This window comes from Lissotriton vulgaris, chromosome 1_2 (assembly GCF_964263255.1).
Source record: "Lissotriton vulgaris chromosome 1_2, aLisVul1.2, whole genome shotgun sequence".
Taxonomy (NCBI): Eukaryota; Metazoa; Chordata; class Amphibia; order Caudata; family Salamandridae; genus Lissotriton; species Lissotriton vulgaris.
The window spans coordinates 222446314-222471922 of record NC_141686.1 but is presented as its reverse complement, the minus strand read 5'-3'; the positions used below and the strand labels follow the sequence as shown (position 1 = coordinate 222471922).

The 25609-nt window shown below is 47.7% G+C and overlaps 1 protein-coding gene across 1 annotated transcript; it reads right to left on the bottom strand.

The window, feature by feature from the left end:
* Positions 1 to 21699: 21699 nt before the first annotated feature.
* LOC147735072 (olfactory receptor 5P50-like) lies at positions 21700 to 22644 on the bottom strand. Its single transcript, XM_086952598.1, has one exon. The coding sequence runs from the start codon at positions 22642 to 22644 to the stop codon at positions 21700 to 21702; it is 945 nt and encodes a 314-aa protein (XP_086808724.1).
* Positions 22645 to 25609: the final 2965 nt, after the last annotated feature.

The following is a 25609-nucleotide window of genomic DNA, read 5'->3' as shown; positions in this document are numbered from 1 at the left end:
TCAATGGTGTTTAGCGGGACTTCATCAGGTTTTTTGGGCATGATTACAAAGTACACACAAACTCAGTGTTATGCAAACAAAAAAGGTAGGTAACAAAATCTTAAAACAGCAAGTCTTACTTGAGGGATAAAACACCGAGATATTTCCTGCAGCGTTTATGGCCCTGTCCCTGCCTCCTCCTGCCGATGAGGGCCGTAGAGGGCCCGCCCTTTGCCCGGGCTTAGCCCCGGGCGTCCCGCTCGCGTCCCGCGACGCGGGTGTTTGAACGGCTTTATGCCGCCCTCGGCGCTATCTCCGCGCGTCCCTGCGCGTCACACAACGCGCCGCCGCGAGGCCTGCCGGGTGTTGTGGTTCCCGGAGCGGCGGCGCGGGTCTCTGAGGCAAGGTGACTCTCGGCGGTGGCGGCTTCTCCTACGCGGTGTCCTGGTCATGGCAAGGGTAAGTGTTCTCCCCCGCTCTGCCGGTGTTTGGACGGCTTTATGCCGCCCTCGGCGCTATCTCTGCGCATCCCTGCGCGTCACACAACGCGCCGCCGCGAGGCCTGCCTGGTGTTGTGGTTCCCGGAGCAGCGGCGCGGGTCTCTGAGGCAAGGTGACTCTCGGCGGTGGCGGCTTCTCCTGCGCGCTGTCCTGGTCGTGGCAAAGGTAAGTATATACTTGTCTTCTACTTGCAAATGTAACTAGTGGGTGGAAGTGCAAGTGTTCCATATTCTCCCTGTTCTCAAAGCAACAGCTGCATTGGTGAGTGACCTCTTTTGTACACAGGCCATCTGCATAGAATGACAACACAGCAGCACATCATTTACATGGCACTAGATAGTCTACAGCAGCTTCCCACATTTCGAACACATTAACACAGATATTTACCACTTGCTCTCAGCAGAAGGTAATTATCCAAAAAGAGGGCTAGTTGGCATCAGAGGGAGTTTAGAGTGGTTCAGGGAGGACCTTTGCTGGTTGGGGAGACTACGGAGTTTCTGTGGAGCAGACAATGCTCCCACATAGAGATGGGGCCTCCAGCCATACTGTACACATTCTCAGGGCTTTCTGCCGAATTAGCCCTGAACAGCACCCTTGACTTTCTTGTTGTATGCTGGGCACCACTCTAAGTCTACCGGCTGCTAGAATACGTTTTAGTTAAGACCTATGGTTCAAAGGCCTATTCCTAGCCAGAAGATTCAGAATAGCTGCTGTACATGCAGAGTAGTACTGTTACAGAAGATTTACTGTTTCCTAAGGTGCTGCATAAATTATGTGATAGAAACATACTAGGAATGGAATGGCTAAAGCCAGTGGTAATGAATGAAAAACCTGAACTGCAACATGAAGAAATGCATGAGGATGTGCAAAGATTCAATAGATTTAAATCAGTGCATCTTAATTGAAATGCTCACTTTGCTGAATTGTGAAATGTTGGCCCCTGAAGGAAAGGCATAATTGTTTTTCATCGAGTGGTTTTAAATTGTGGCTCAAAACACAAAGGGCCCAATTCACAGAATGAACTTAAGACTCAATCCTAAACTTACTACTATTTTGGTATTCACAGAATGCACTTACTACTTTTGGCATTCACAGAATGAACTTACTACTTTTGGTATTCACAGACGTTAGGATTGTGTCTTAAGTTTGTCTTAAGACAAACTTAAGACAGACTTAAGACAGACTTAAGACAGACTTAAGACAAACTTAAGACAAACTTAGGACAGACTTAAGACCGACTTAAGACAGACTTAAGACAAAATCCTAACTTAAGTCTGTCTTAAGTCTGTCTTAAGTTTGTCTTAAGACAAACTTAAGACAAAATCCTAACTTCTGTGAATACCAAAAGTAGTAACTTCATTCTGTGAATACCAAAAGTAGTAAGTGCATTCTGTGAATGTCAAAAGTAGTAAGTGCATTCTGTGAATACCAAAATAGTAGTACGTTTAGGATTGAGTCTTAAGTTCATTCTGTGAATCGGGCCCTTACATTCCTTTGTCACTCCTGAAGGTTTTTATACATGTTTTAAGAATGCTATTTTGGTTGTATTAGCTGTTTTCCAGAAATCATTGCAGATGATTTTCAAAAATACACTTCATACAGCACTTGACCTCTGGTCCAGCAAGCCAGTTCTCCTCCACCACTACCACAGTTCTCCTTGGCTCCCTGACAGAGCATCTGTCCCCTCTGGTCTCGCCTCCTTGCAGCTGCCAGTGTTAAGCTCAGCTCATCACCCCCAGACACCAGCGTCTCCATATTTATTTTCACTACTATTTTAGGGGTGTAATCAAGTGTTCTTTGTGTTATTTATTATTTTACTGCTAATTTGGATTGACTGTTGTTTTTGGCAATTTTGTTACAGGGCTACTCTTTGAAGAGAGTTGGGTGCACTTAATTATTCAAGCTGCTCGGTCACCTTGTAGCCTCACTCACTCCCCCTCCCGTTTCCCATAACATCCAGTCTCTGTGTGTTTTTTCCTGCTGCACACCCTCCCACCTCCTGGCCAGCCCCTCCTGCCTCCCGGGACTGCATATGGAGGCCAATGTGCAGCTGGGCTGCCAGTGCACAGAAGGCACACTGAAGGCAAGCCTGTTAGCACCCATATGTCCCTGGACCGAGCACAGTGCCATATACCTGGCCTGCCGAACCCCTGCCAGTACTCCTCCGCAGACCTCTGTGCCCTGGACCCCGGTCACAACAACCAATCAATCAATCAATCAAACAACAAGTGCTGTCTTGCATTACCTCACTCCACAATGGGACCATTCTCCTGCCTTTGCTGTCAGTTCCCCTCCACCAGACGACCAAGTGGCCCGCTAAAATCCTCGACATGCCGTCCCTGAACACTAGAACCTCCCATGAAGAAATCAGATGCTCCCTGATCAATGCTAGATCACCATGCAGACATACCACTGGAATCTGCAACACCATCTCCACCCTTACCCTCGATGTGACCTTCACCGAGAGACTTGACTCCTCCTGTATCTGTCCCTGGCATCACCATTGCAACACCGAATGGATACAAGATGAAGCACAGTGATCGAGCTAACATACACAGAGATGGCATCGCCATCATACACAAGTAATCCATGATCCTAACAACCGCAGAAGAAAATACCATACTGATCATGAAACACCTAAACTTCCAACTCCACACCAACAACAGGACCACCTACAGAGGTACCCCCAGGACCATATGCCGACCTCAGCAACAACCTCACATAATTCATCTCCCCGCTCGCCATCGATTCTGAATACTACTACTTCCTGAGTGACCTGAATTGCCACATAGACAACGCCACCAACACCAATTGCACCACCCTCCTGAAACAAATGAACAGCATTGGCCTTATGCAGCTGGTCTCAGACCCATGCACAGAGCAGGCCACATGCTGGAACCCTCTACACTTCAATCAAGAGGGCTAAATATGGGGCGTGGCTTGGACGCCGATGGCGATGGTCGCCTGAGAGCTCGGCTCCGGGACTGAGCCAGTTCTTATCCTGCAGATTGGAGACCGTGGGGCGCCCCGACCCCCACAAACTGAAGATCGGGTTGGGGCGGACCTGCTGTGACACCCGGAGTCACTCAAACACCAGTTGGCCCGGCGAAAAAGTGAAGTTGCGAAGTCCACGGAGCGGAGCCCAAGATGGAGCCTGGACCCTCTCGACGGCTTGGCCGAGACCCCAGACCCGTGGAAGCCTAGCAGATCTACATGCATCTTCTCCGCATCCTATCTTTCTGAGAAGCGACCGGCCGGTGAAGGGCTTGGAAGGGTCTGGGCACCGAGGCCGTCCCTGTAGAGACTGTTACTCGAAGTTTCGGCGCAGGCTGGTCATGAATGGCCGGAGGCCCTGGACAGAACGATAATACCACGAGACACGCCCGGCTGCCTCTCACTGCGTACCTGCACTCGCCGGAGCCCTGGCATTTTATGGGCAGCACGGCGGCCTGGCGCCATAAAATCTCCGGCAGCACTGGTGACCCTCATTCGAGGTCTTCCTCGACCCGTCGGGCCTACCCAGATTGCCGCTGATCGCCCCCGCCTCCCCCTCGTTGGCCTCCGGGGACACGGCAGTGGCATACCCCGAAGAATCGGAGGAGTGGCAGCCCTTGGCGAAGACGATCAAAAGCCCTCTTCGCAAAGGCCACATATCAGGAGAGCCGTAGTCAATGCCCACACTTGGTAGAGACTCTGCCGAATTTTCACCCACGGGACTCATCCGCCATGGGGAAACCAAGGGGGCCCAAGGGGACCACCCCGGCTGCCTTGGATACGGAGGCACCGGAGAAAGACGATCGGGTTGATCTGGAGAGCTCTGGTGGTCCCCACCTACAACAACAGTTCGACCGGGTCCTGGAGGCGATCGCAAACACGCGATCAGCCCTGCAGCAAGACATCGCCCAGGTTGCAACGAGTTTGGGCCTCCTCAGAGCAGACCACGGCAAGCTCTCGGGCAGAGTTAAGGAGGTAGAGAGCTCAGTGAAGGTTCTAGAGCCAGCGCAGAAGACTCTGGCCGCGACGATGAAGGATGCCCTGTCCCGGATCGATGCTTTGGAGAAACGGGCGGAAGACGCTGAAGGGCGCAACAGACGGAACAATATTCGGGTGGTTGGCCTGCCGGAAAAGATCGAAGATGGCGACATGGTGGCCTACCTTGAGGCTTGGCTCCGAGACACGGTGGCTCCCGAGGGTCTGTCCTCCTTCTATACCCTGGAAAGGGCGCATAGGGTGCCAGCGAGACCACCGCAACAAGGTCGATCCCCTCGCCCGGTGGTGGCGCGTTTATTACATTTTTGGGACAGGGACCTGCTCCTCAACGCTGCCAGACACAGTGGCCCTTATCAGGTGGAGAATAGCCGGGTGAACATTTTCCCAGACTATACGTATGAGACTCAACGAAAACGGACTTCTTTCCGGGCGATCAAGTGAGAGCTCCGGAGCGAGGGCATCCAGTACTCGCTCCTCTTCCCAGCAAGGCTCCGTATTATCCTGGACGACAAGACCCAGTTCTTTGATACCCCGGAGGAAGTCTGTAACTGGCTCGAACTTTATAGGGCTGGCAAAGATGGTTTCGGCTCCTCATCACAGTTGACTACGGAACCCGGACAACAACGTCGCTCCAAGAGACTCCGGAGCCGCCGCGGCAAGCCAGGCAAACCTTTGACCGAGGAGACTATGGTGGAGCGGCGGGGAGTTTTGGAAATGGTCTCTAATCTGTCTGGTTCACAAGGCGGCCCCATTCTTGAAGAATCTGAACCCGGCGGCGAGGGGGCTCATACGGACACGGAGGAGTCAGAGACAGATAGTGTTCACTTGCCAGTGGTTACTCCGAACTCGGTTGAGGACATGCTGGACGGGCAGGGATGACTGGGTGAGCTAACTCCTTTTGGGCAGGGGTTTGCAGCGGGGGGTTGTGGAGGATGCGATTAAAGCCATGATCGGTTGATGGGGTTGGGGGGCCCCGTTCGGGCCGACGCCTTTTGACTCGGGGCTCGAATTTGTCTCGGTGATCCGAGACTCGAAGGCCCATTACTGGCGCCCGGCCCGCACCTAGCCCTTACTTAAGGCATTCCTGCGGTGGCGATCGCAGGATTAGTCGGGGATCAGGGGGTTGTTGGGAACACGGTTTGGATGGGAACTAGATGGAGTTATTTGGGTCCTGTTCTGGGGTGGGTGGGATGGGGTTCGCTTCAGGGAGTTTTTGTTGGGGAAGATGGCCGCCATCAGTGTTGACTTGACTGTTGCTTGTTTTTTGTTTGAGCGTTGGTGGGAATGCCCGGGACGATCAATGTGGGACAATGGCTGAGATCGCTAATGTAAAATGCATCACTTGGAATGTACGGGGGCTTCACACTATGTCCTGCATGCATGCATCACATGGTTCACGCTTATCTAGTGCGTAGAGGGGTGCAGATTGCACTACTGCAGGAGACACATCTCACCAAGGCGGAAGGGGCGGCGCTGCAGCGTAGGTGGAGAGGGCAGGTCTATTGCACTACATACTCAGCTTACGCGAGGGGGGCGCTAATATGGATAAGAGCTGGGGTCCCCATGCAGGTTACAAAATCGGTGGTGGTTCCGGAGGGTCGCTATGTAGCTATCTCAGGCACATTGGGGGGTAGGGACCTGAATATTTGTTGTGTTTATGCACCTAATGTGGACCAGCTTGCCTTCCTCTCCGGGTTGTCGGGCTCTTTGGCCCACTTTCTCTCGGGAACCCTCTTATTGGGTGGTGATTTTAACTCAGTAGCGGACGTGGAGGCCGACCGCTCACACCCTCCCCTCCCGGACTCTCCAGTCCGGCGAGTGGCTTGGGGGAGGAAGGAATGGCAGACGCACTGGGGACTCACGGACATCTGGCGAGCGCAACACCCCACCTCCAGAGACTATTCCTACTTTTCTGGCCTACACGAATTGCATGTGCGGTTAGATGGGTTTTTGGGATCGGCGGAGTTAGTGTCCGCAGCGGTGCGCACTGAATATTTGACTAGGACCATCTCGGATCACAACACCCTCCTAGCGGACTTCCGCTGGTTTCCCGGGACCCCTAGCGTGCCCACCTGGAAATTGCGCCCGGAGATCTTAGAGGACATAGTCTTTAAGGCGGACCTAGAGGAAAGAATTTCTGATTATTTTCTGACCAATTGGGGCACCGCTGGATCGAGGGCGTCTGAATGGGACGCGTACAAGGTAGTAGTCAGGGGCTATTTTATTTCTAAGAAGGTGGGTATGAGGCGTGTCATCCTTGCTGACCTGACCGCGGCTGACCAGAAGCTCCGTGAGATGGAACTTCGCCGCCCTGGCCATCCTGAACTCCAGGAGCGCACAGCTGCGGCGAGAGAGACGGTGGCGGCGGAAGTCGAAAGACTACGCTGCTTCGATTATAAGGCCTACACTACTAGGTCGCTTACGGAGGGGGATAAATCGGGCGCGCTGTTAGCGTGGATGGCTAATCCCACGCGCCGGACCTCTCTGACGACGTCCATGCGTACAGCGGAGGTGCACACCCAGCCGGAGATATTAGGTTGTTACCAGCGCTACTACGAACGGCTCTATCGCAGTAACCCTACCAGAGACCCCGTCCTGATTGACGATTATTTGCAACCCCTGGAGATGCCAGTGTTGGAGCCCGATGTGGCGAAGGCCCTGGGATCCGACATCGAGCTGGGGGAAATCCGTAGCGCCATTAAGGGGATGGCGAGGAATAAGACACCTGGTCTAGACGGACTTCCAGTCGAATTCTACTCCACTTACGTGGACCTATTAGCGCCCCGACTGCTGATAGTCTACAGAGAGGCGAAACGTTTGGGACGTCTCCCCGGCTCGATGTGTGAGGCCTTAGTGGTTCCCCTCCTCAAGCCTGGTAGGGATTCTACTGACCTGGCGTCTTACCGACCGTTATCAATGCTAACGGTCGAATATAAAATAATCCTAAGCAGCATATTGGCGTCGAGGCTGCTAGGACACATGCGCTCTTTAGTGCATGAGGACCAGGCAGGATTTATACCCAAACGAAACACGACCATGAATATTCGCAGGTTGTTTCGCTTGCTAGGAGAACCGCACTCGGAGGCCCCATGCCCGATGGTCCTTTCGGTCGATCTGGAAAAGGCCTTCGATAGCCTGGAATGGGATTACCTGCGCAGAGTATTGCTGCGCTTTGGCCTAGGGGAGGGCTTTGTCAGGTGGACCACGGTGCTTTATGCCTCGGCGTCGGCCAGGGTGAGAGCAGGCCCGCTGATCTCTCAACAGTATCCAGTAGAACGAGGCACAAGACAGGGATGCTCGCTGTCCCCTTTGCTCTTCGCATTAGCGGTGGAGCCTCTGGCGCTCTCAATCCGGTCCGGAGTATCTTTTGGAGGTTTGCAGACTCTATCTGGCCAGCATTATATTTCGCTATATGCTGATGACCTGCTGCTCTTCCTCGAGGATTCGGATACTGCTTTGAATGGGGCTGCGGAGGCGCAGATGACTTTCGGGGAGATCTCTGGCCTCCGGGTGAATTGGTCCAAGACTTGTTTGTTCCCGGTTCGCAGGGGTACGCCCAGACCCGACACCAGCAGTGTGATCAGGTGGGAACCTAGCTGCCTCAAGTACCTGGGAGTATATAAATACCATGACCCCACAGACCTCCTGGACGGCAATATAGCCCGCTGTATTCGCGCGCTATGTGGTAGTGTGGACTTTTGGGCTACTCTGCCGCTTTCGGTGGCGGGGAGGATTGCACTGCTGAAAATGGTGGCACTTCCCCGCCTGCTATACTACTTTCGGGCGCTTCCGATTTGGATCCCGCCGGCCACCTCTCGGCTATTGCGCTCCATGGTGGTGGGGTTCCTCTGGGGATCGGGCCGCCAAAGAGTGGCCCTCAAAACACTGATGAGACCAAAGTCAGAAGGAGGCCTGGTGGTGCCAGATTTCGAGAAATATTAGCTGGCAGTTCAGCTGCAGACCTTCACCCAGGAAGTCGCGAGGGAGTTTCGTGGCCCGGAGACTGGGAGCCTAGGCATGTTATTTCTTTCATCGCACTACGCCAGCGTTTGGCCCTGCAGGACCTGACGCTCGAAGAAAAGACCATTAGGTTGTGCTGGAATCGCGCCCATGCCCGGGGACAGCTGAGGCTTCCTTATGCGCCAGAAATACCGCTGGGGATGCTAACGGCCCTTCCTCACGGGGGGGATTGGTCGTGCCTGGGACAGTGGGAAGACGCGGGATTGCAATTGGTGGGGGACCTTTATGAGGACGGAGTGTTATTGCCCTTCCAAGAGATTCTAGACCGATTTGATGTTCCCCGGGGCGACTTCCTCCTGCACACGGCTCTGGTTAGAGCGAATCAGACGTACTGGAAAAGTGGGCTAGAGGAACTACCTACGTCTCCGGTATGCCAATACGTTATGATGTCCGCGGGGACGGTCAAGGCAGTCACATGTCTGTATAACAGATTGATTACCGAGGGTTTGCCCCCCTCACCACGCTGCGGAATCAGTGGGAGGCCGACATAGGGAAAGAGATTCCGGAGACGACCTAGTCACAACTCATGTGCCGAGCCTGGAAGGGAGCACGCCATGCCCGGTTTCAACTGGTTCATTTTTACATTCTCCATAGGGCTTATTTGACCCCGGCGAAGATTCAGCAGTACTTCGCCACGAATTCAGCGGATTGCCCTAGATGCCGAGCGCCTACGGCAGACCTCATCCATATGTTGTGGTCCTGCCCGACGCTGTCTTCGTACTGGCGTTTGGTCGAGGATACACTAAATAGGATTACGGGGAGAACGTTGTTGGTCGACGCGGCGGTGGGGCTCTTACACTGGTTCCCGCATACCCCTAAAAATAAAATATCGAGCAAATTTACCGACTTAGGGCTTGTCCTCGCTAAACGGGAGATAACCAGGAATTGGAAGGCAAGAGTTGGTCCGACGGGAGCTAAATGGCACAACGAACTTCTGAAGTGGGCTGCGGGGGAGAGCACTCTGAGATACCAACTGGAGAGGCGGCAGCACAACGAGGGGGCACTAGAATCAGCACTGGAAAGGGAGACGTTAGTGCAGGCCCTTAGAGATTACTGCGCTTCCAGTGATTCCGAGGGTGATGATGCAGCACAATCTGAGTCCCGCTAGGAGTCCACGATACCAATCTTATTACAGTCATCTGAGGGTTCTTCCCATAAGCTCTTTCTACACGTACCACCACACACTGATGGCGGGGCTGGGTGGGGGGTGGGAGTGGAATCTGGGGTCTGTTGGGGGGGGGGTTTGTTAGGTTGTTCTAGAAAAGCAGATGAAACCCGTGGGATTATCCGGATCAGCTTCGACGTTCTACCAGATCCCCACTTGAGTTCTATATAAGAAGGTGCCGCCCGACCCTTGGGTTGTGGGCTGAATGGCTGTGTACCCACGTTATTTCTTCATGGGGGATCTGATGTATCAACTCTTTTATTCCTGCAAATGAGTTGCTGATCTGTCATGTAACTTTGGCTAATTCCTGCAATAAAAATATATTTAAAAAAAAAAAGAGGGCTAAATATAGCTACACCTCAGAACTCACCTGGTCAGGTAACTCCATTGTACACTGCACCATTTCTGGAACCCAAATCACCATCCCCAGTCAACACAATGCCCTCTTCTGCAGCTGGATGAAGGTCACTCGACACCAATGGACCGAAGCCCTCTGCAGCTCACAGTCTTACGTATCCATCAACCTGGATCAAGCAGTCGAGAACCTCACAGCCTGTGTCACCAGAGCTGCTAACCGAGTTGCCCACACCAAACCAGAATACACAGGCCCACCAAAAGAGCCTCCAAGTACCACCCAGAACTCAGTGTAGTGAAACTAAAATGCAAACAACTGAAAAGGAAATTACGCACCAGCAGAAACAATACCAATGATCCACTTTAAGTCCACTCTCAACAGCTGCCAATACCAACTCAAAGTCACAAAAAAGCGGCCCTAAACACTGCATTGAGACCACTTCCAGCCAGACCAAGGAGCTCTTACTCATTGTCAGGGAGTTCACTGGCCCACACAGCCACCGAAAGCTCGATCCCTGCCACACACAAACTCTGCTACACCACAGAAAGATGACTACCATATATAGGAACGACAACCCCTATCAACCTACCTACTCAGCATCCTCTTTTCCAAGAATGCCACCGACTACCACCTGCTAATTTCATGGAAGCAAATCAGCACACTGGACACCACCATCTTAATGAAATCCATCCACTCTGGAACACCTGGTCAGGGAAACTGCTCTCCCCTTGTGCAGCTCCGTCATTGTGCCTCTTCCCCCTGCACCTCTCTGGGTCAGCTAGGTTTTCGAGGCCCTCCTCCACCCAAAGGCTCCTGTGTGCTCATCATCGCTGGTGGTCCAGTGGGAGAGCCTTGCTCTTCTGCTGGTCCGCTCTGTCAGCCTTCCTGTCTTCTCTGTTTCTGTTTATTTGTGCCTTCATCATCTATTTGTGCCTCTTTTGTCTATCTGTGCCTTTTTGTCTACTTGTGCCTTTATCATCTATTTCTGCCTCTTTTGTCTATCTGTGCCTTTTTGCCTATGTATGCCTTGTTTGTATAGTTGTGCCTCTGTTTGGTACATTCTTTGTCTACTTGTGGCAATTTTCCTGTTTGCTGCTTCCACTGTTTTGGTTCTTCTAATATTGTTGCCTTCTCGCTCACTTCCAGCTGCTGCTGCCCTTATGGCCCCTCCCCCCTGCGTGTACCCGCTCCCGCAACCTAGCTGCTCTCCCTCTCCCGACTCCAAATTAATGACTGTCACTGCACGGCTGCTTTGCTGGCATGCCAAAGGCGCGCCAAAGGCAAGTCCATCTATCCATCTATGCCTGTCCGTGACCTGACTGCGACCAGCACCAGGGACCCTAGTCCTCTAACCCCTGGCTACTACGAGCTTGCAACCCTCCACATACTCAACCCTGGACGCAACATCAACTGCCAGCTCTTAATGCCAAGCATAACAGAAGGCCCTTTCTCCTGCCGACACTGCCGCTGCATCTACACCCACCTCCAGACACCGAGAGCTACCACCAACCCACTGAACCCCGGTGGACCAAAACCTCTGAGCCACATCCTCCTGAATGTACGCTCCCTGCACAGACCCGTAGTAGAAATCTGGGACCTCCTCCACACCCTTTCACCCAACATCGCTTTCCTCACGGAAACCTCGAACAGCGCCAGCTCCGCACCTGACTTCACAACAGCCATTCCCGATGGGTACAGGATCCAGAGGAAAGACCGCCCCAACCACCCTAGAAGAGTCCTCGCCATCGTCCACAAAGGCTCTCTCTGACTGACAACAGTGAAGCTCTTTGGCTGACAGACTACCCCCTACCCAGTTCTACTGGTCAGGCAGTTAAGAACTTGGCAGTCTGGTTCGATGAGAATCTTTGGTTGTCCACACAAATAAAGAAACTGGCAGGTCAGTGCTTTGGCACACTGAAATTCGTTAGGAAGTTCCTGCCCTTGCTACCCAGGACAGCTAAGGAGATGGTTACACGTGCTCTGATTCTGTCGCCTTGACTATGCCAACACACATTGTATTGGCCTGCCGGGATACCAACTTAAGAAACTCCAAGTAATACAAAATGAGGCAGCCAGAGCTTTGATGTGCATCCCGCCCGGACAGGTACAGCGTAATACAACATTTGCATGATCTGCACTGGTTGCCGTGGCTCAAAGAGTCAAATTCAGACCTCTTACTTTGGCCCTTCATGGATCTGGCCCGCTCTACCTGTGGAAACGGTTTAGTTTCTATTTCCCTCAAGACACCTTCATTCGGCCTCGCAGTGTCTTGCAGTGATCCCCGCTTTCGGCTTGTTAGAGTTGGAGGGAGCTCCCTTTCTTTTAAGGCAGCCAAAGCTTGGAACTCCCTTCCATTCAAGTTGCGGAGCACTCAAGACCCTCGATTGTTCAGGAAGAGATTAAAAACTCTGCTGTTCATTTAATCTGCAGTGATTTACAGCTCCCCACAGTCTTCTCCTTGGCTCCCGCGCAGGGACACTCTTGAGTGGCCGTGCCTAATATAAATGCCCGTGACATAACATAACATATGTGTTTCCTTTCCCCATTTACAAATGAGGACATCTTTTTACATTCTGGGTTCCTCAGAAATCATTCATTGGCTCCTCGGGATGCATTGATTCGATTATTTGGCTTCTTCTGAATGGCATATGCAGATGACATCCAAATTGTTATTTTAATTGCCAGCAATCTGGAGGAAACAGAGGATCACTTCTCTGGTTGTATGTTAGCCTTCTTGGGATGAATGTATGAATCAATTTTTGCTCAAGCCTAAGACTGGCACAATTTAAGTCTTGTTCTTCAGAGCAAACAGCCCAAGTGAGAACTGAAATGTTAGAAGTATATACTAGGTCCACTACCATCTCCTGCTTCCTGAGCCAGAGTTTTGGGGGTAATATTTGATACCGACCTTTCATCTGTCTCTCACTTCACCTGTGTTGCCACCTAGTGTTTCTTGATGCTTCAAGCCACATGGGAAAAAAAAAATCTTATCACCGTATCTTAGCTCAAAAAACTATGGTCCAGGCACTTATTTAATCTCAGCTGGATTATACCAAGGGACTGTGGTAAAGTCTTTATTGCCTTTCATTTAATTGGCTTCCTATATGGCAAAAAGTGCTCTCTGCCGAGTATTCAAATTGATTAAAGGAATGTGCCATAGCTACCTTTCTAAGAAGAGCCATCTTTACTATTTTGCACATATCCCACATTCCCCCGGAGCCGGTTTGCTCCAAATTCCTAAATTAAGATGCTTCTGCTTGGGGAGACGCTCCTTCTTTTGTCACCTGGCGAAGATCTGTGAGTTTGTGGCAGTTGCACTGAGGTAGTTGTTGGATTATTTTACATTCAGAAAGTCTATAAAAACTATTTCAATAGTTGTAGAGTTTTTTTTGTCAATCTGATCAGTAGCCTAGAGCCAGAGGCTAGGGACCCCCATACTTGGGATGACACTCCACTATAACAATAGCATTCATTGCTTTATTGTACAATATTTACATTCAAACTCCAACAGCTATTGTAAAAATGTACAGTGGACTCCCAATATATGTATGTGACATGCAGGTGGCATTTTAATTATCAAAAGATCCAACTGGATCAAAACTCAAATCCAGATGGTGGAGCAAAGGAAATGCATGATATGGATATTTTAGGGAAGGATATTCGTTATTGGGCTAAAGAGTAATGTAAATTCCTTTGAGTTACCATGGAAAAGTGTCCAAGAACAATGATGTGAAACATATAATTCTTACTTTGAAGGATGATTCCTAACTACATTCAGGGTCCCACCATCTCGTGAAGGAAAAGATTGAGTGAAACATCTTAAATGACAATTGAAGCCAGCTTAGAATATAGGAACATATTACTGGCTAGACCCTGAAAATAAATCTTAACAAGTTGCAGATTTTCCAAAACCCTGCAGTAAAGGAGGTTACTAACTTGCAGAAGAGAGTACCCACAGATTCTATTTGTGAATAGGCTGCTACATAAAACCCTGGCCTCAGTCCGTAAGGTGATATTGCAGATAAAACAATTGATAGAAAAGTGTTCTTCTTTCAAATAGAAGGTTGAAAGCCAGATGGAGAGCATTCCCTTATATGGCCTTCTACTTGAGGAGTTCCTTATGCATTAGGTGGGTACTTTAAACTTATCTTTTCAGAGAACAATTGTTTGCAGTTTTGGTAGTTATTAGTTGGATATCCAGGTGCTTAGCATTTCATAAATGTAGATTATGATTAACAGTTAAGGAATCTTTTATGATACACAATATTTCTGAGAGCTGCTTTAATGTCCTTTTTTCTGAGGCTATAAATGATGGGGTTCAACATGGGGATCACCAGTGTGTAGAATACTGTAGCTACACTCTTCTATTTCATGGAGGTGCTTGGCCATAGATATACAAAACACACTGTCCCTTATAAGAGTGTTACAGCTGTGAGGTGTAAGGCACAAGTCGAGAAGGCCATTGTGGAGGGTGTCTGCGAGGAAGTAGGATCACAGGTGTTTGGCCGATTGGTGGAAGGTCATTAGTTTGTTGCTATATGCTGGTCCCTCATTGTGCAGGGCTTTGGATGTGTGGGTCAGCACAGCATCTTGAACTGACATCTCTTTAGGATCAGAATTCAATGTAGCTTCAAGAGGTGCGGAGTTACGTGAGTCTCTCTTGGGAGGTTGAGAATGATAATTGCCACTGAGTTTTGTGTTGTCAGCAGTCTCTTCAGGAGGCATGCAGTGATTCGTACTTAGAGAATGTTCCCATATTCCAGTCTGCTGGTGATGAGGGCCTGAGTTGATTGGATGCCATCAATCTTATGGAGAATGCATAGGGTGTGAATGCAGGGGGATGATACTGCACTTACCTGTTTCTCCATAGAAAACTTGCTGTCCAAGATGATGCAGAGGTTGCAGTCATGGTTTATTGGGGTAGGGGAAGGGCAATTTCAACAGGCTATCAAGCTGCATACAACGAAGCATGGAAAATAATGCAACGTGAGACAGCAGAAAAAATACGAGAAATTGATCCTATTAATTTGGAAAAATCACCTTCTGTTGTGGACAATGGGTTAACGACTCTGTCTTCCAGAATATAGTCACGGGACAGTATTGTATTGTCTGCCTTTGATATAATAGAGCAGAACTTACTAATGCTACAACATGGTCAGTCTCAATTACGTTCTATTGTACAGCTTGGATGGACGTTGCAAAATCTGCGTTAAGGCTACGTACCATGGCGTCTAATCAACACAACATCATTATTCGGTCTCTTTAACCTTACTAATAAACAAATCAGTTTGGCACAAAAAGGAGCAGATTATACAATCCTGAGCATTGAAAAACTCGAGAGATTACCATTGACAATGTCAGAAAGACCTGTCATTGAATGGATAATACATGGAACAATTACAATTCCGATAACAACTTTCCAGTTTAATTACTTTCAAGAGTATATACCAGGAGGCCAGTATGAAAGGTTGGGTAAAGAATACATCAAATCAACCTGGGATTTACCTTATACACACAGGTGTTATAGTGAAGGAAACAAGGAGGTATTTCTTAGTGGTAAAAATTGTAAAAAATCACTAAGCGGTACACTTCTGTGTCAGGGTGTTAATTTGCATGGAGCCTGAGCAGGGTCTTCAAACAGCCTTTCATGTCACCTGCATGGCAAGCCTGCAAAACAGCCATTTTTTAGACCACTTTCTAATGGTAGTTACATTTTAATAAGTGACCACAGCTGTTGTGGCATGCTGCCAGGAAAAGCCTGTCTGACAACTGGAACTTCCAGAGAGATTTGCTGTATGCAAGTATTGTATCCACACAGCAATCCAGATATGGGGGCTGCGTTATGGCCTCAGTTGAATATCTCTTCTATTCGAATTGATACTTTAAGCAGAATGAAGTCTATTCTTTTACAAACAACTGTGCCTCTAACGTCATCAAAAGAAACATATGAACTGCAAGTTGCAAGGACAACAGCAGAGATACATACCCTTTTATCAACAAATTGCCCCATACATTTCGTAGAAGTGTTAAGCCAAATCTTAAACATGTCTGATACCAGTGGCATTGCACATGTATTTAAGACAATTTTTTTGGGACTGTTAATACCATTTGAAACAGTTCTGGGCATCTTCCCGAATTTTGTCCATTCTGTCTTTGGCGGCCTACCCTTAATCTTGGGACTCGTGGCAGGAATTTTATTTTTGCTTCTTCTGCACCGATATGGCAAGCCAATCCACAGGCAAGACTCTAGCAACGATGGAAGAAACGATCCTAGCAATACGATACCGAGACTGTATCACTAAGGTCCTCGGATTGGCCCGACTAAGAGATCTGAGTACAACCGGGTTTCTTTCATTCAGACCGATCTGGTAAAATTGCTTCATACCTGTGCTTCGATGTCTGCTTGCGGAGAAGAATGCGTGTTGGACATCTGTCTTACACTACAATCAGCAGTACCAATGGATATCAATACTTTGCTAGGTCCTGTAACGACTCATGCATCGTGTTGTCCCCAGCGGCTACCGATTATGATGACGGCATTCGTTGAGACTTCCCCACTACGAATAGGTGGCGGAGAAGTACGAGAGGAAAGCAGCACCAAACAGGTACAGCCTTCTGTGAGCATTGCTGATCCAACCAGCGATGATAGCAATCACGCAGAGAACTGCACAGTGGCAGTATTTTCAAACTTGGTCAAACTTTCACCTGATGTGGTAGACCAATTTTTTGCAGGTCTGTCCGAAATAATGTTCTCTCCAATCAACAAGAATAACTCTTAAATACAAACAATGAGCACACAGCGTTCCCTGAACATTGAATTCGGCCTTCAGTTTTTTTTTTTTAAACAAAGCTACAGAAAATATTTGGAACTTTTTCACCTGAAAGCGAAATTATTTTGACCATACTTTCAAAATATTTACTTTTTTTGGCGCATGGTACTCTGCTTAAAGTGCAACTATTCATAACAGAGCTTCTATTTTAGGATACTAGAGGCAATATTTTACCTCAGCCTCTAGCAGATATACAGCAATTTGTATAAATATGTGATGAAATGGTCTCGACCTTCTTTTCTGTATTTAGAGCCATTTCATGTGAAATTTTTGCAATTTGTTCAGCTGATATATATAAGCATTTCTCTGAATGATAACAATGCTTGAAAAGCGTACAGTACAAATATTCATTTCCGTTTATTTGCCGTATACCATTTCAAATGCGAAATATGTATTTTGAGGTGGGTCGGAAAAAAACACATGCACCTTTGAATGCTTAATATTGCTTAGTTTTAGTAATGATGGACATCAATTCGTGGAGTGGGTGTCGTGTTCTTATCTAGGACCCTAATTCGAAATTCACGATTTATGCCCTTGTGAGGTTATAATCAATAATGTCCTGACAAAGGCATAAGAATCAGATTCATATTCAGTAATAGCCCATGCAATCCAGAGCACAGCACGGATACACCCATCGACTCCTAGAAAGCACAACGCGTTCTTTAAACAAACCAAGCCTCCAGCAGCCCAGGAAACCCCCCCTGCTTTTGTTTTGATTTGAACAAGAATTCCTGAAGTCCTGCAAAAACTGTTAGTTCTTGGTGACGTCTTAAGTCCACCCTTACGTCAAACCTGACACCTTTCAGGTATAAAATACCAACAGTTGCCTTAAGCAAACACAGTGGTTTGGAGCAGAGCGGCCATCTACTTGCCCGAGAGCCCAGCTGATGTGAGTGCCCACGGAAGCCGCCCCTCCTGTTTGACGCACTGAGAGAGACGCTGTCTTTTTCTCCAGCCGAGAAAATCCAGCTCTGGTGTTTCCAGCCTACCCTTGCAAGTTGCTGGGATATCGAGTCCTGAGGAAAGAGATACCAGACCTCCCACATTCTATTACCAAGGTACGGAGCTAACTAAACCCTTAGGAGAATTCTTGATGCAGATTCTTGGCAAAATTATCTTAACCAGCCTAACTTAACATCGCAACTTACTTGTCCCTTCCCACGTATTAGGCTTAGGTCAGGTACACCGGGGTAGGCGTAGTTAGAAGCACCAGTTGAGCCTTTTAGTCAATATATTTCTGTATGTATATATTTTATCCATTTTAAAGTATCATATGGCTAAGAAACCGTATCAATGCTTTTACAGTATTATTTCATAATACTACTTTTACTGTACGCACTTTACTTTACTTTAAGTATTCAAATTGTGGCAATTCATTTCTCTTGCATGAGAAGGAAGACTGCTCAATAAATAACACCTTTTATTGAAAACGCCCGTCTCTCTATTTTTCTGCATTCTGGTGAAACTAAGTATGCACTGCTGACTGAGTGAAATATCTGTCTATTGTTTTCACACGACTCTAGAGATATACTCCTATTCTGAGGGAGCAAAGATGTCATGATTATGCAGTTGTCGGAAACTCAATCCCTTCTTGTCTGAGCCAGGGAAGGTTATCCATCCCTCTTCATTCAAGAAAGTTTCCAGTAACATCTGAGCTAGCTGGCTCAAACCTAAATTAAGTTTAACATAGTCAGTAGAGACGTAGATGACCTCAGTCCTACGTCTACACTGCTGTTTATGTTATTCCAATGCGCAGAGCCGATTGGGAAATTAGGAAATACACTACACTGCAACACAAGATGAAGTGTGCTGAACCCAGGCAAGATTAAGTGTGCTGAACCTAGGCAGTTCCAGCAGTGAGAAGCGCCTTCTGCAACACAAGATGAAGTGTGCTGAACTCAGGCAGCTCCTGCAGTGAGAAGTACCGTCTGCAACACAGGATGAAGTGTGCTGAACCTAGGCAGCTCCTGCGGTCAGGGCCGGACTGGACGTAGCGGGCACCGGTGTTTTCCCGTTAGGCCGGAATTGCGGGTGCATGTTTTAGCCGTGTCGGGGACATTTTTTTGTTACTGGGGGCAGTGCTGCAATATTGCCCCCTGTGACAAAGCAGCTGCAGTGTTTCTCACCACCCCTCTCCCCAGTTGTGAGGGAGAACATGATCAAAGAACAATTCCAATAGCATCTGATGCCCGTCTGAAAAGATGTTACTCTGGAATGTGATTTAATCAGGCTGTTGCTGCCTAGTGCGCCAAACCGCTAGCCAGACACTGTGGCTAAGTGAGATTTATCAATCCACGCAAGGCCACCTTGAGTAGCCCTGCATAGCATGATTAATCTGGAGCAATGCAAGGCAAAGCAAATTGCTGCTTTTTGTTACTCAGTCCTACGGATGCATTTCATGTAGTTTGGCGCATTCTCTGATTTACAGTTCGTAGTAGACCTAGGAATGCGTCAAAAATAGTACGGCTCCCCAGGAGAGGTGTAGCAAAGAGAAATATCTCTATTTCTACTTGTTTTTTCCTCTCTATGTGCTGCATTCTGCAGCACACATACAGCACACATTGAAAGTGAAACATGCCACTTAGGATTCTTTTTGTGCATGATGATGTTCCTTCCTGTACAACACAAATCCTGTCTACAATGCAGGCATCCTTGATCCATGATTCAAGCACGCCTGCTTTGGTGATAGGCAGCCACAAGTGTGCGGGTTAGGAAAGGACAGGAATGTGCCATATAATGTTAAACATGGTGCATTCCTGCCCTTTCCTTTTCATGCAGCGCAGCATGGTGGCTTGCAGTGTTGCACTGTGTAAAAAAAATGATAAATATACTCTATTCCACTCCAGTCTACCCCACTCTACTCCACTTTATGACACTCTATGACATGCCGCTTCACTCCCCTCTACAGTACAAAACGCCACACCACTCTGTGACACGCCATTCCCCCATCACTCTCCACTCTACGACACTCCACACTACTCCAGTCAATGACACCCTACTCCACTCTATGACGCAGCACTCTACTCTATATGTCACACCACTCTACACCCCTTAACTCTACACCACTCCACTCTAACACCCTCTAACACATGGCACTCTAAGACATGGCACTCCATTCTATGCTACAACACGTCCCTCTACTCTATGCCACTTCAGACTACTCTATGACTATGCAACTCCATGCCACTCCATGCCAGTTTACTCCACTCTACTCTAAGACCCAATTCTCCACTCTACTCCTCTAATCCACTCTATGCCACTCCACTCTATGACACTCTATGACACTCCACTCTACAACACTCCTCTCTACAACACTGCACTCTGTGACAGTGCACACTATGACACTCTCCTCTCCTCTACTCTATTAACAACACTCCACTCAATGGCACTCTGCATTACAATACTCTACTCCACTCCATGCTACTCCACTTTATAACACTCAACTCCACCTGTGCCATTCTATGATACAGTACTCAACGACACTCCACTCAATGACACTCCACTGTGCAACACTCCACAACACTCCAGCCTTTAGCACTCAGCTCTATGCCACTTCATTCTTCTCTATGACATGACACTCCACTCTATGCCACTCCAGTCTGCCCTTCTGTACTACACTTTATGACACTCTATGACACTCCACTCTTCAACACTTCTCTCTGCAACACTCCATCTATGATAGTGCACTCTGCAACACGCTCCTCTCCTCCACTCTACTCTACGGCACTCCACTCAATGACACTTTACTCTGTGACACTATACTCCACTTCACTCTACATCACTCCATGACACTTCAGCTGATAGCACTCCACTCTCTATGACACTCTATTCCACTCTATGACAAGCCACTCCACTGTACAAAAAGCCAATTTACTTTATGACACGCACTCCCCTCTGACACTCCACTCTATTCTATGACACTCCATTCCACTCCACTCAATGACATGCTTCTCCACTCTAAGATACAACACTGCACTCTGTGATATGTCACTCCTCCCTCTGCCACTTCACTCTACTCTACTCCACTCTAGGCCCAGGTAATCTGCGGCATGTCACTCCACTCTATGCTACAACAAGCCATGACACTCATACTCTCTGGTTTGGGTTGTCTTGGAGCCGTAAGCTGGCTGAAAAGTTATTTTAATGTCCTTGGGACACAAATGTTGTACTCATGTATTCTAGCAATTGTAATGCATTTATGGTTTACAAAACATGCTCTCAGTAATTTATCACTAATCATTATCTGAACACATACTTTGCAAAGGAGTTCATTAATCAAGAAACATTTCTACTGTTCTTTAACGTTTATTGAACGGTATAGCAAAATGATCCAGTCATGAGAAAGTACTATTTTCAACATTATGAAGTCTTAGAAATCCGATGAACGACTAACCCTTTTTTACTCAGACTTTTGCACATTATCTACCCTTGTACCAGCTTCCAACTTATTTTGTTATGATTTTTGATGAAGCTCCCTTTGTTTTGTTATGGTATATGTTATTATGCTTACATTCTGAATAATAGTTTTACCCTCACTAACCATGTATATTAATCAAATAGTGTAGAAAAACTCAACCAAGTTGTGTGAACTCTGCAGAGCCCATCTGTCAAGTACTCGCATTCCCAATCGTTGCACGGATTCGTCAACATTACTTTTCTATGCCAGTGAACTACAACCTCAATAGGTATTTCTTGTCTATCACATGCCTCAGTCATGGAAGCAGTGATCGTGTTCTAGAATACACTCTTTGTCAGAAAAATGTGGCACCAAAAGACGTTTGCAAAGTCCATGTCCTTCCTCAAGTTTCCCTCCAACTCGGGCGCCTTCATACTTGTGGATCAGCATTATTGACTTTGAAATTATTGAGTATAAGAAATCTTAGTCTTACAAAAGGTATTCTTCAGGGCTCCTATCACATCCTTGTTCCGCAGGCTGTAGATCAGTGGGTTCAACATTGGTATCACTACCATGTAGAAAACAGACACCACCTTATTCTCCTTTGCTGAAAATGTTGAGTTTGGCCTTAAATAAATTGATATGATGGTGCCATAGAACATTAAGACACAAGTGAAGTGTGAGGCACAGGTGGAACATGCTCGATGCCTCCCAGTTGCAGTGCGGATCCGCATCACGGTGAGCAGTATGTACATGTAGGATATGAAAACAACAGTGAATGAACTCAACATCATTAAAGAGGAAAGCGATAAGCGAGCCATTTCACTGATGGAGATATTGGGGCAAGAGAGCTTCAGAAAAGCAGGGTAATCACAAACAAAGTGCTGAATCAAATTAGGCCCACAAAAGGATAATAGCGATAGACAGCCTGCATGAATGAGAGAGTGAGAAAAGCCTCCAACAAATGACCCAGAGATCAGCCAAACACAAACACTCTTCTTCATTGTAATTGAATAGACCAAAGGTTTACAGATAGCAATATAGCGATCAAATGCCATCACTGCTAGCAGAAAGAACTCACTGCTACCAAATGCCACAAAAAAGAAGAGTTGTGCAACACAGCCCACAAAAGAGATAGTCTTCTTCTCTCTAAGAAAGTCGGCCAGCATTTTTGGGACTGTAACAGAGGAGTAGCCGATATCTATGAAAGACAGCGAGCCAAGGAAGTAGTACATTGGCATGTGTAGACGACTGTCAGCATAAATGATGATTATTGTGCAAGAGTTTCCTAGCAGGGTGAGGATGTAGATTGATAAGATGAACAGGAAGAGTAAAATGCTCAGATGTGGGTCTTTGGTGAGTCCAACAAGGATGAATTCCGTCACAGTACTTTGGTTTCTTGGTTCCATGGCTGCAGACACAGATCTATTCCTGTGGAAAGAGCAATACAAGTATAATTTAGACCAGCAGGTTAAGCGTCTTGGTTTGAATCACTAACACATTGATTTTATTTTTCAAAACACTTTAACTGGCAGAATTGCCAATTTTTATTTTTTAAAACACTTTACCTGGCAGAATTGCCAATTTTTCTTTAACAGCTCCTGATTCTCTGATCTTAATTTTACTGGCATTTTGGTATTACATTTCTATTCCTTTTCTCTCGCTTTTAAATTTGATTTTCAGATGTTTCAGTACTTAGGGTATTACTGCTACTACTCCGTTTAACCTAAAGATGAGAAGTGAAGAACATTACAAGTTCCATAGAATAAGGATCTAATAATATTTGTGTAACTGTTCATCGATCTTAGCAGGTTGTTCAGGTAAGTGTTTCAATCTCCTAGAGTCTCTGCTGTGTCCTTGGACAGCTGCACTTATTAAAAATGGGATACAGTCAGTGAACCAGAGCTGCTTCTGGCAATCCTTGTAAATAAGTATGACAGCAGTTGGGTCCTTGAGCCTAATAACAGATAGTTTGCAGTGTGCATAGATTCCTGCAGACTATAGATTGGTGATCCCCCACATTCAGCACCACAGCAGGAGTAACTCAAGTTGAGTTGCCCCACCAGCCACCATATGTCATAGGTAGGATGCTTGCATTTCACTCTATTGATATTGACCAAACAACTGTCCATCACATTTCAGTCTATTGATAATATTCTCAATAGCTTCAGAGTCAGCATGAGTAGATGCCATCCATGGGTGTGCTGAGACCTTACACAAACTAATGGATGGAATGTCTGAATTATTTCACCCACTGATAATTAACTCAGACTCATTGGGTGCTGAACATTTTGACAGTCTAAGAGTGCTTCATGGCTCTACTGTGTATGGAAGCAAGGTAATTGCTCTTGCAGGGCAGGTTTAGCAATTCAATGGTGTGACATGTAAGAGCTCACTGGGCTTTGAATTGGGCTGCCTGGATTAACGTCAGATTTCTTGCTTTGCTGGATCACGGTCGCGGCACACGCTCCTCTGTTGTGCTGCCGGACCCGCCCATACCGCCCACACCGCTGCGGGACTGCGAGGCAGTTCTCAACACACCTGCAGCCTCTTCCCGCAGCGGCTATGCCCCCCTGCCTGGCTCAACTATAACTGTTCCCAAAACCCGCTTCGCGGGTGTTACTCACTGCTACAGCTCACGGGGCTTTGAATTGGGCTGCCTGGATTAACGTCGGATTTCTTGCTTTGCTGGATCACGGTCGCGGCACCCGCTCCTCGGTTGTGCTGCCGGACCCGCCCATACCGCCCACACCGCTGCGGGACTGCGAGACAGTTCTCAACACACCTGCAGCCTCTTCCTGCAGCAGCTACGCCCACCTGCCTGGGAGGTTTAAAATCAGTCTACCCATACCGCGCAGTGGGACGTGCGCGGGACGAAGCGCGGGGCTAAGCCTGGGCAAAGGGCGGGCCCTCTTAGGACCTCAGAGACCGAGTGAGGCCGGGCAGGGCCCACTCATTTCGATTTATTGCTTTTTATTGTATTGTGTTTCTTGATGGCTCAAAGTCCGGGGCAAATGTTGCTCGAGAAGGTTGGGTGTACTATCAATGGCCCTATTGATAATTACTTTACAAAGGCTCCCGTTGACCAAGACAAGGAGAAAACTTTGGCCGTTCGTAGGGCAGAGCGTCGTCGCTCTGTCGAAAGTAATACGAACAAAGCTTCTGCTGTTTCTCCACCCAAAGACCTTTCGCTTATTCTTGGAGGTACCTCTTCAAATGAAGATCCTTTATGCTCGGAAAGCTTTCCATTGTTGTTACGTGACTGCACTCCAACACCCATGGGCCATACTGTCCAATCTGCAATACACATTTCACCCCCTAGATCAATACTGCCTGATGTTGACTTGCCTACCCGGCCTTCGGCCCGGTCTAAGCAAGTTTCAAGCAAGCAGAGGAAACCTGTGCAGGTTAAGAGTCATGGCCCACCGCCTGCAAAAAAAAGACGGAAGGGGGGGCTCTGAAAAAGCCAAAGGTTAGCCAATAGGATTTTGGTAAATCTTCTAAAGCAATTAACAATATTGCTAAAAACCCCGTTGTTGAACAATCCAACAAGACAATCCCGGATACCTTGCTATCTTTGCCACTTGCTGTTCAACCAGTGAATAATATTGTTCCAATTGATACACCGGATGACCCATTCCAAATGTATGTTCCCACCGTAGCTTCACTAGACAATATAGAACACCTAATTAGGTCCTTCATCCTACCTATTATCGAGAGACTGCGGAGGGTGGAGAAAAAGCTTGAAGCGATTGAGGCGGCAGTTATTAATCACCAGGGTCCATCTAAGGTTGTGTCGAGTGGGGTTCCTGAACCATCAGTTATGGTGCCTACGTGTACTCTTGGTGTCTCAAATGGTACTGATCAACCGACCAAATAAACTGTTTCTAAGCACCAAAAGGCTCCATCTCCTAAACAGTCTATTAGTTCAGTTCCTACAACAGTAAGCGTAGCGGCGAAGGGATCTGCAAAACCTTCAATGGGGATTTCCCAACAATCTACAAGGGGCCCATCTAGACACACCAGGCCACCATCTCGTAGAATCCCCCAAGCAGAATTGCCCCCCAAAGCCGCCCGTATGTGGTTGTTTTGATGAGGGTCCCTAGCTTACCAACAAATAAGAGGGAGGGGTATTTCTAACTCAAAAACAAGATCATGCATTGGTTAGCGCAATTTAGACCACTTTCACATGACATCGATGGTGATATTGTGCATGTTAGACAACTTCCCTGGTTGGGCAGCAGGGTTAAAGATATATATGGCGATAAAGTTGTTATTAATTTTAGAGATCCCCGAGCTGTTACCTATATCTTGAATTGGCCCCAGGGTGGAGGCAATAATTCTATTATACCGCGCCCCTTGACTTACTTTTAT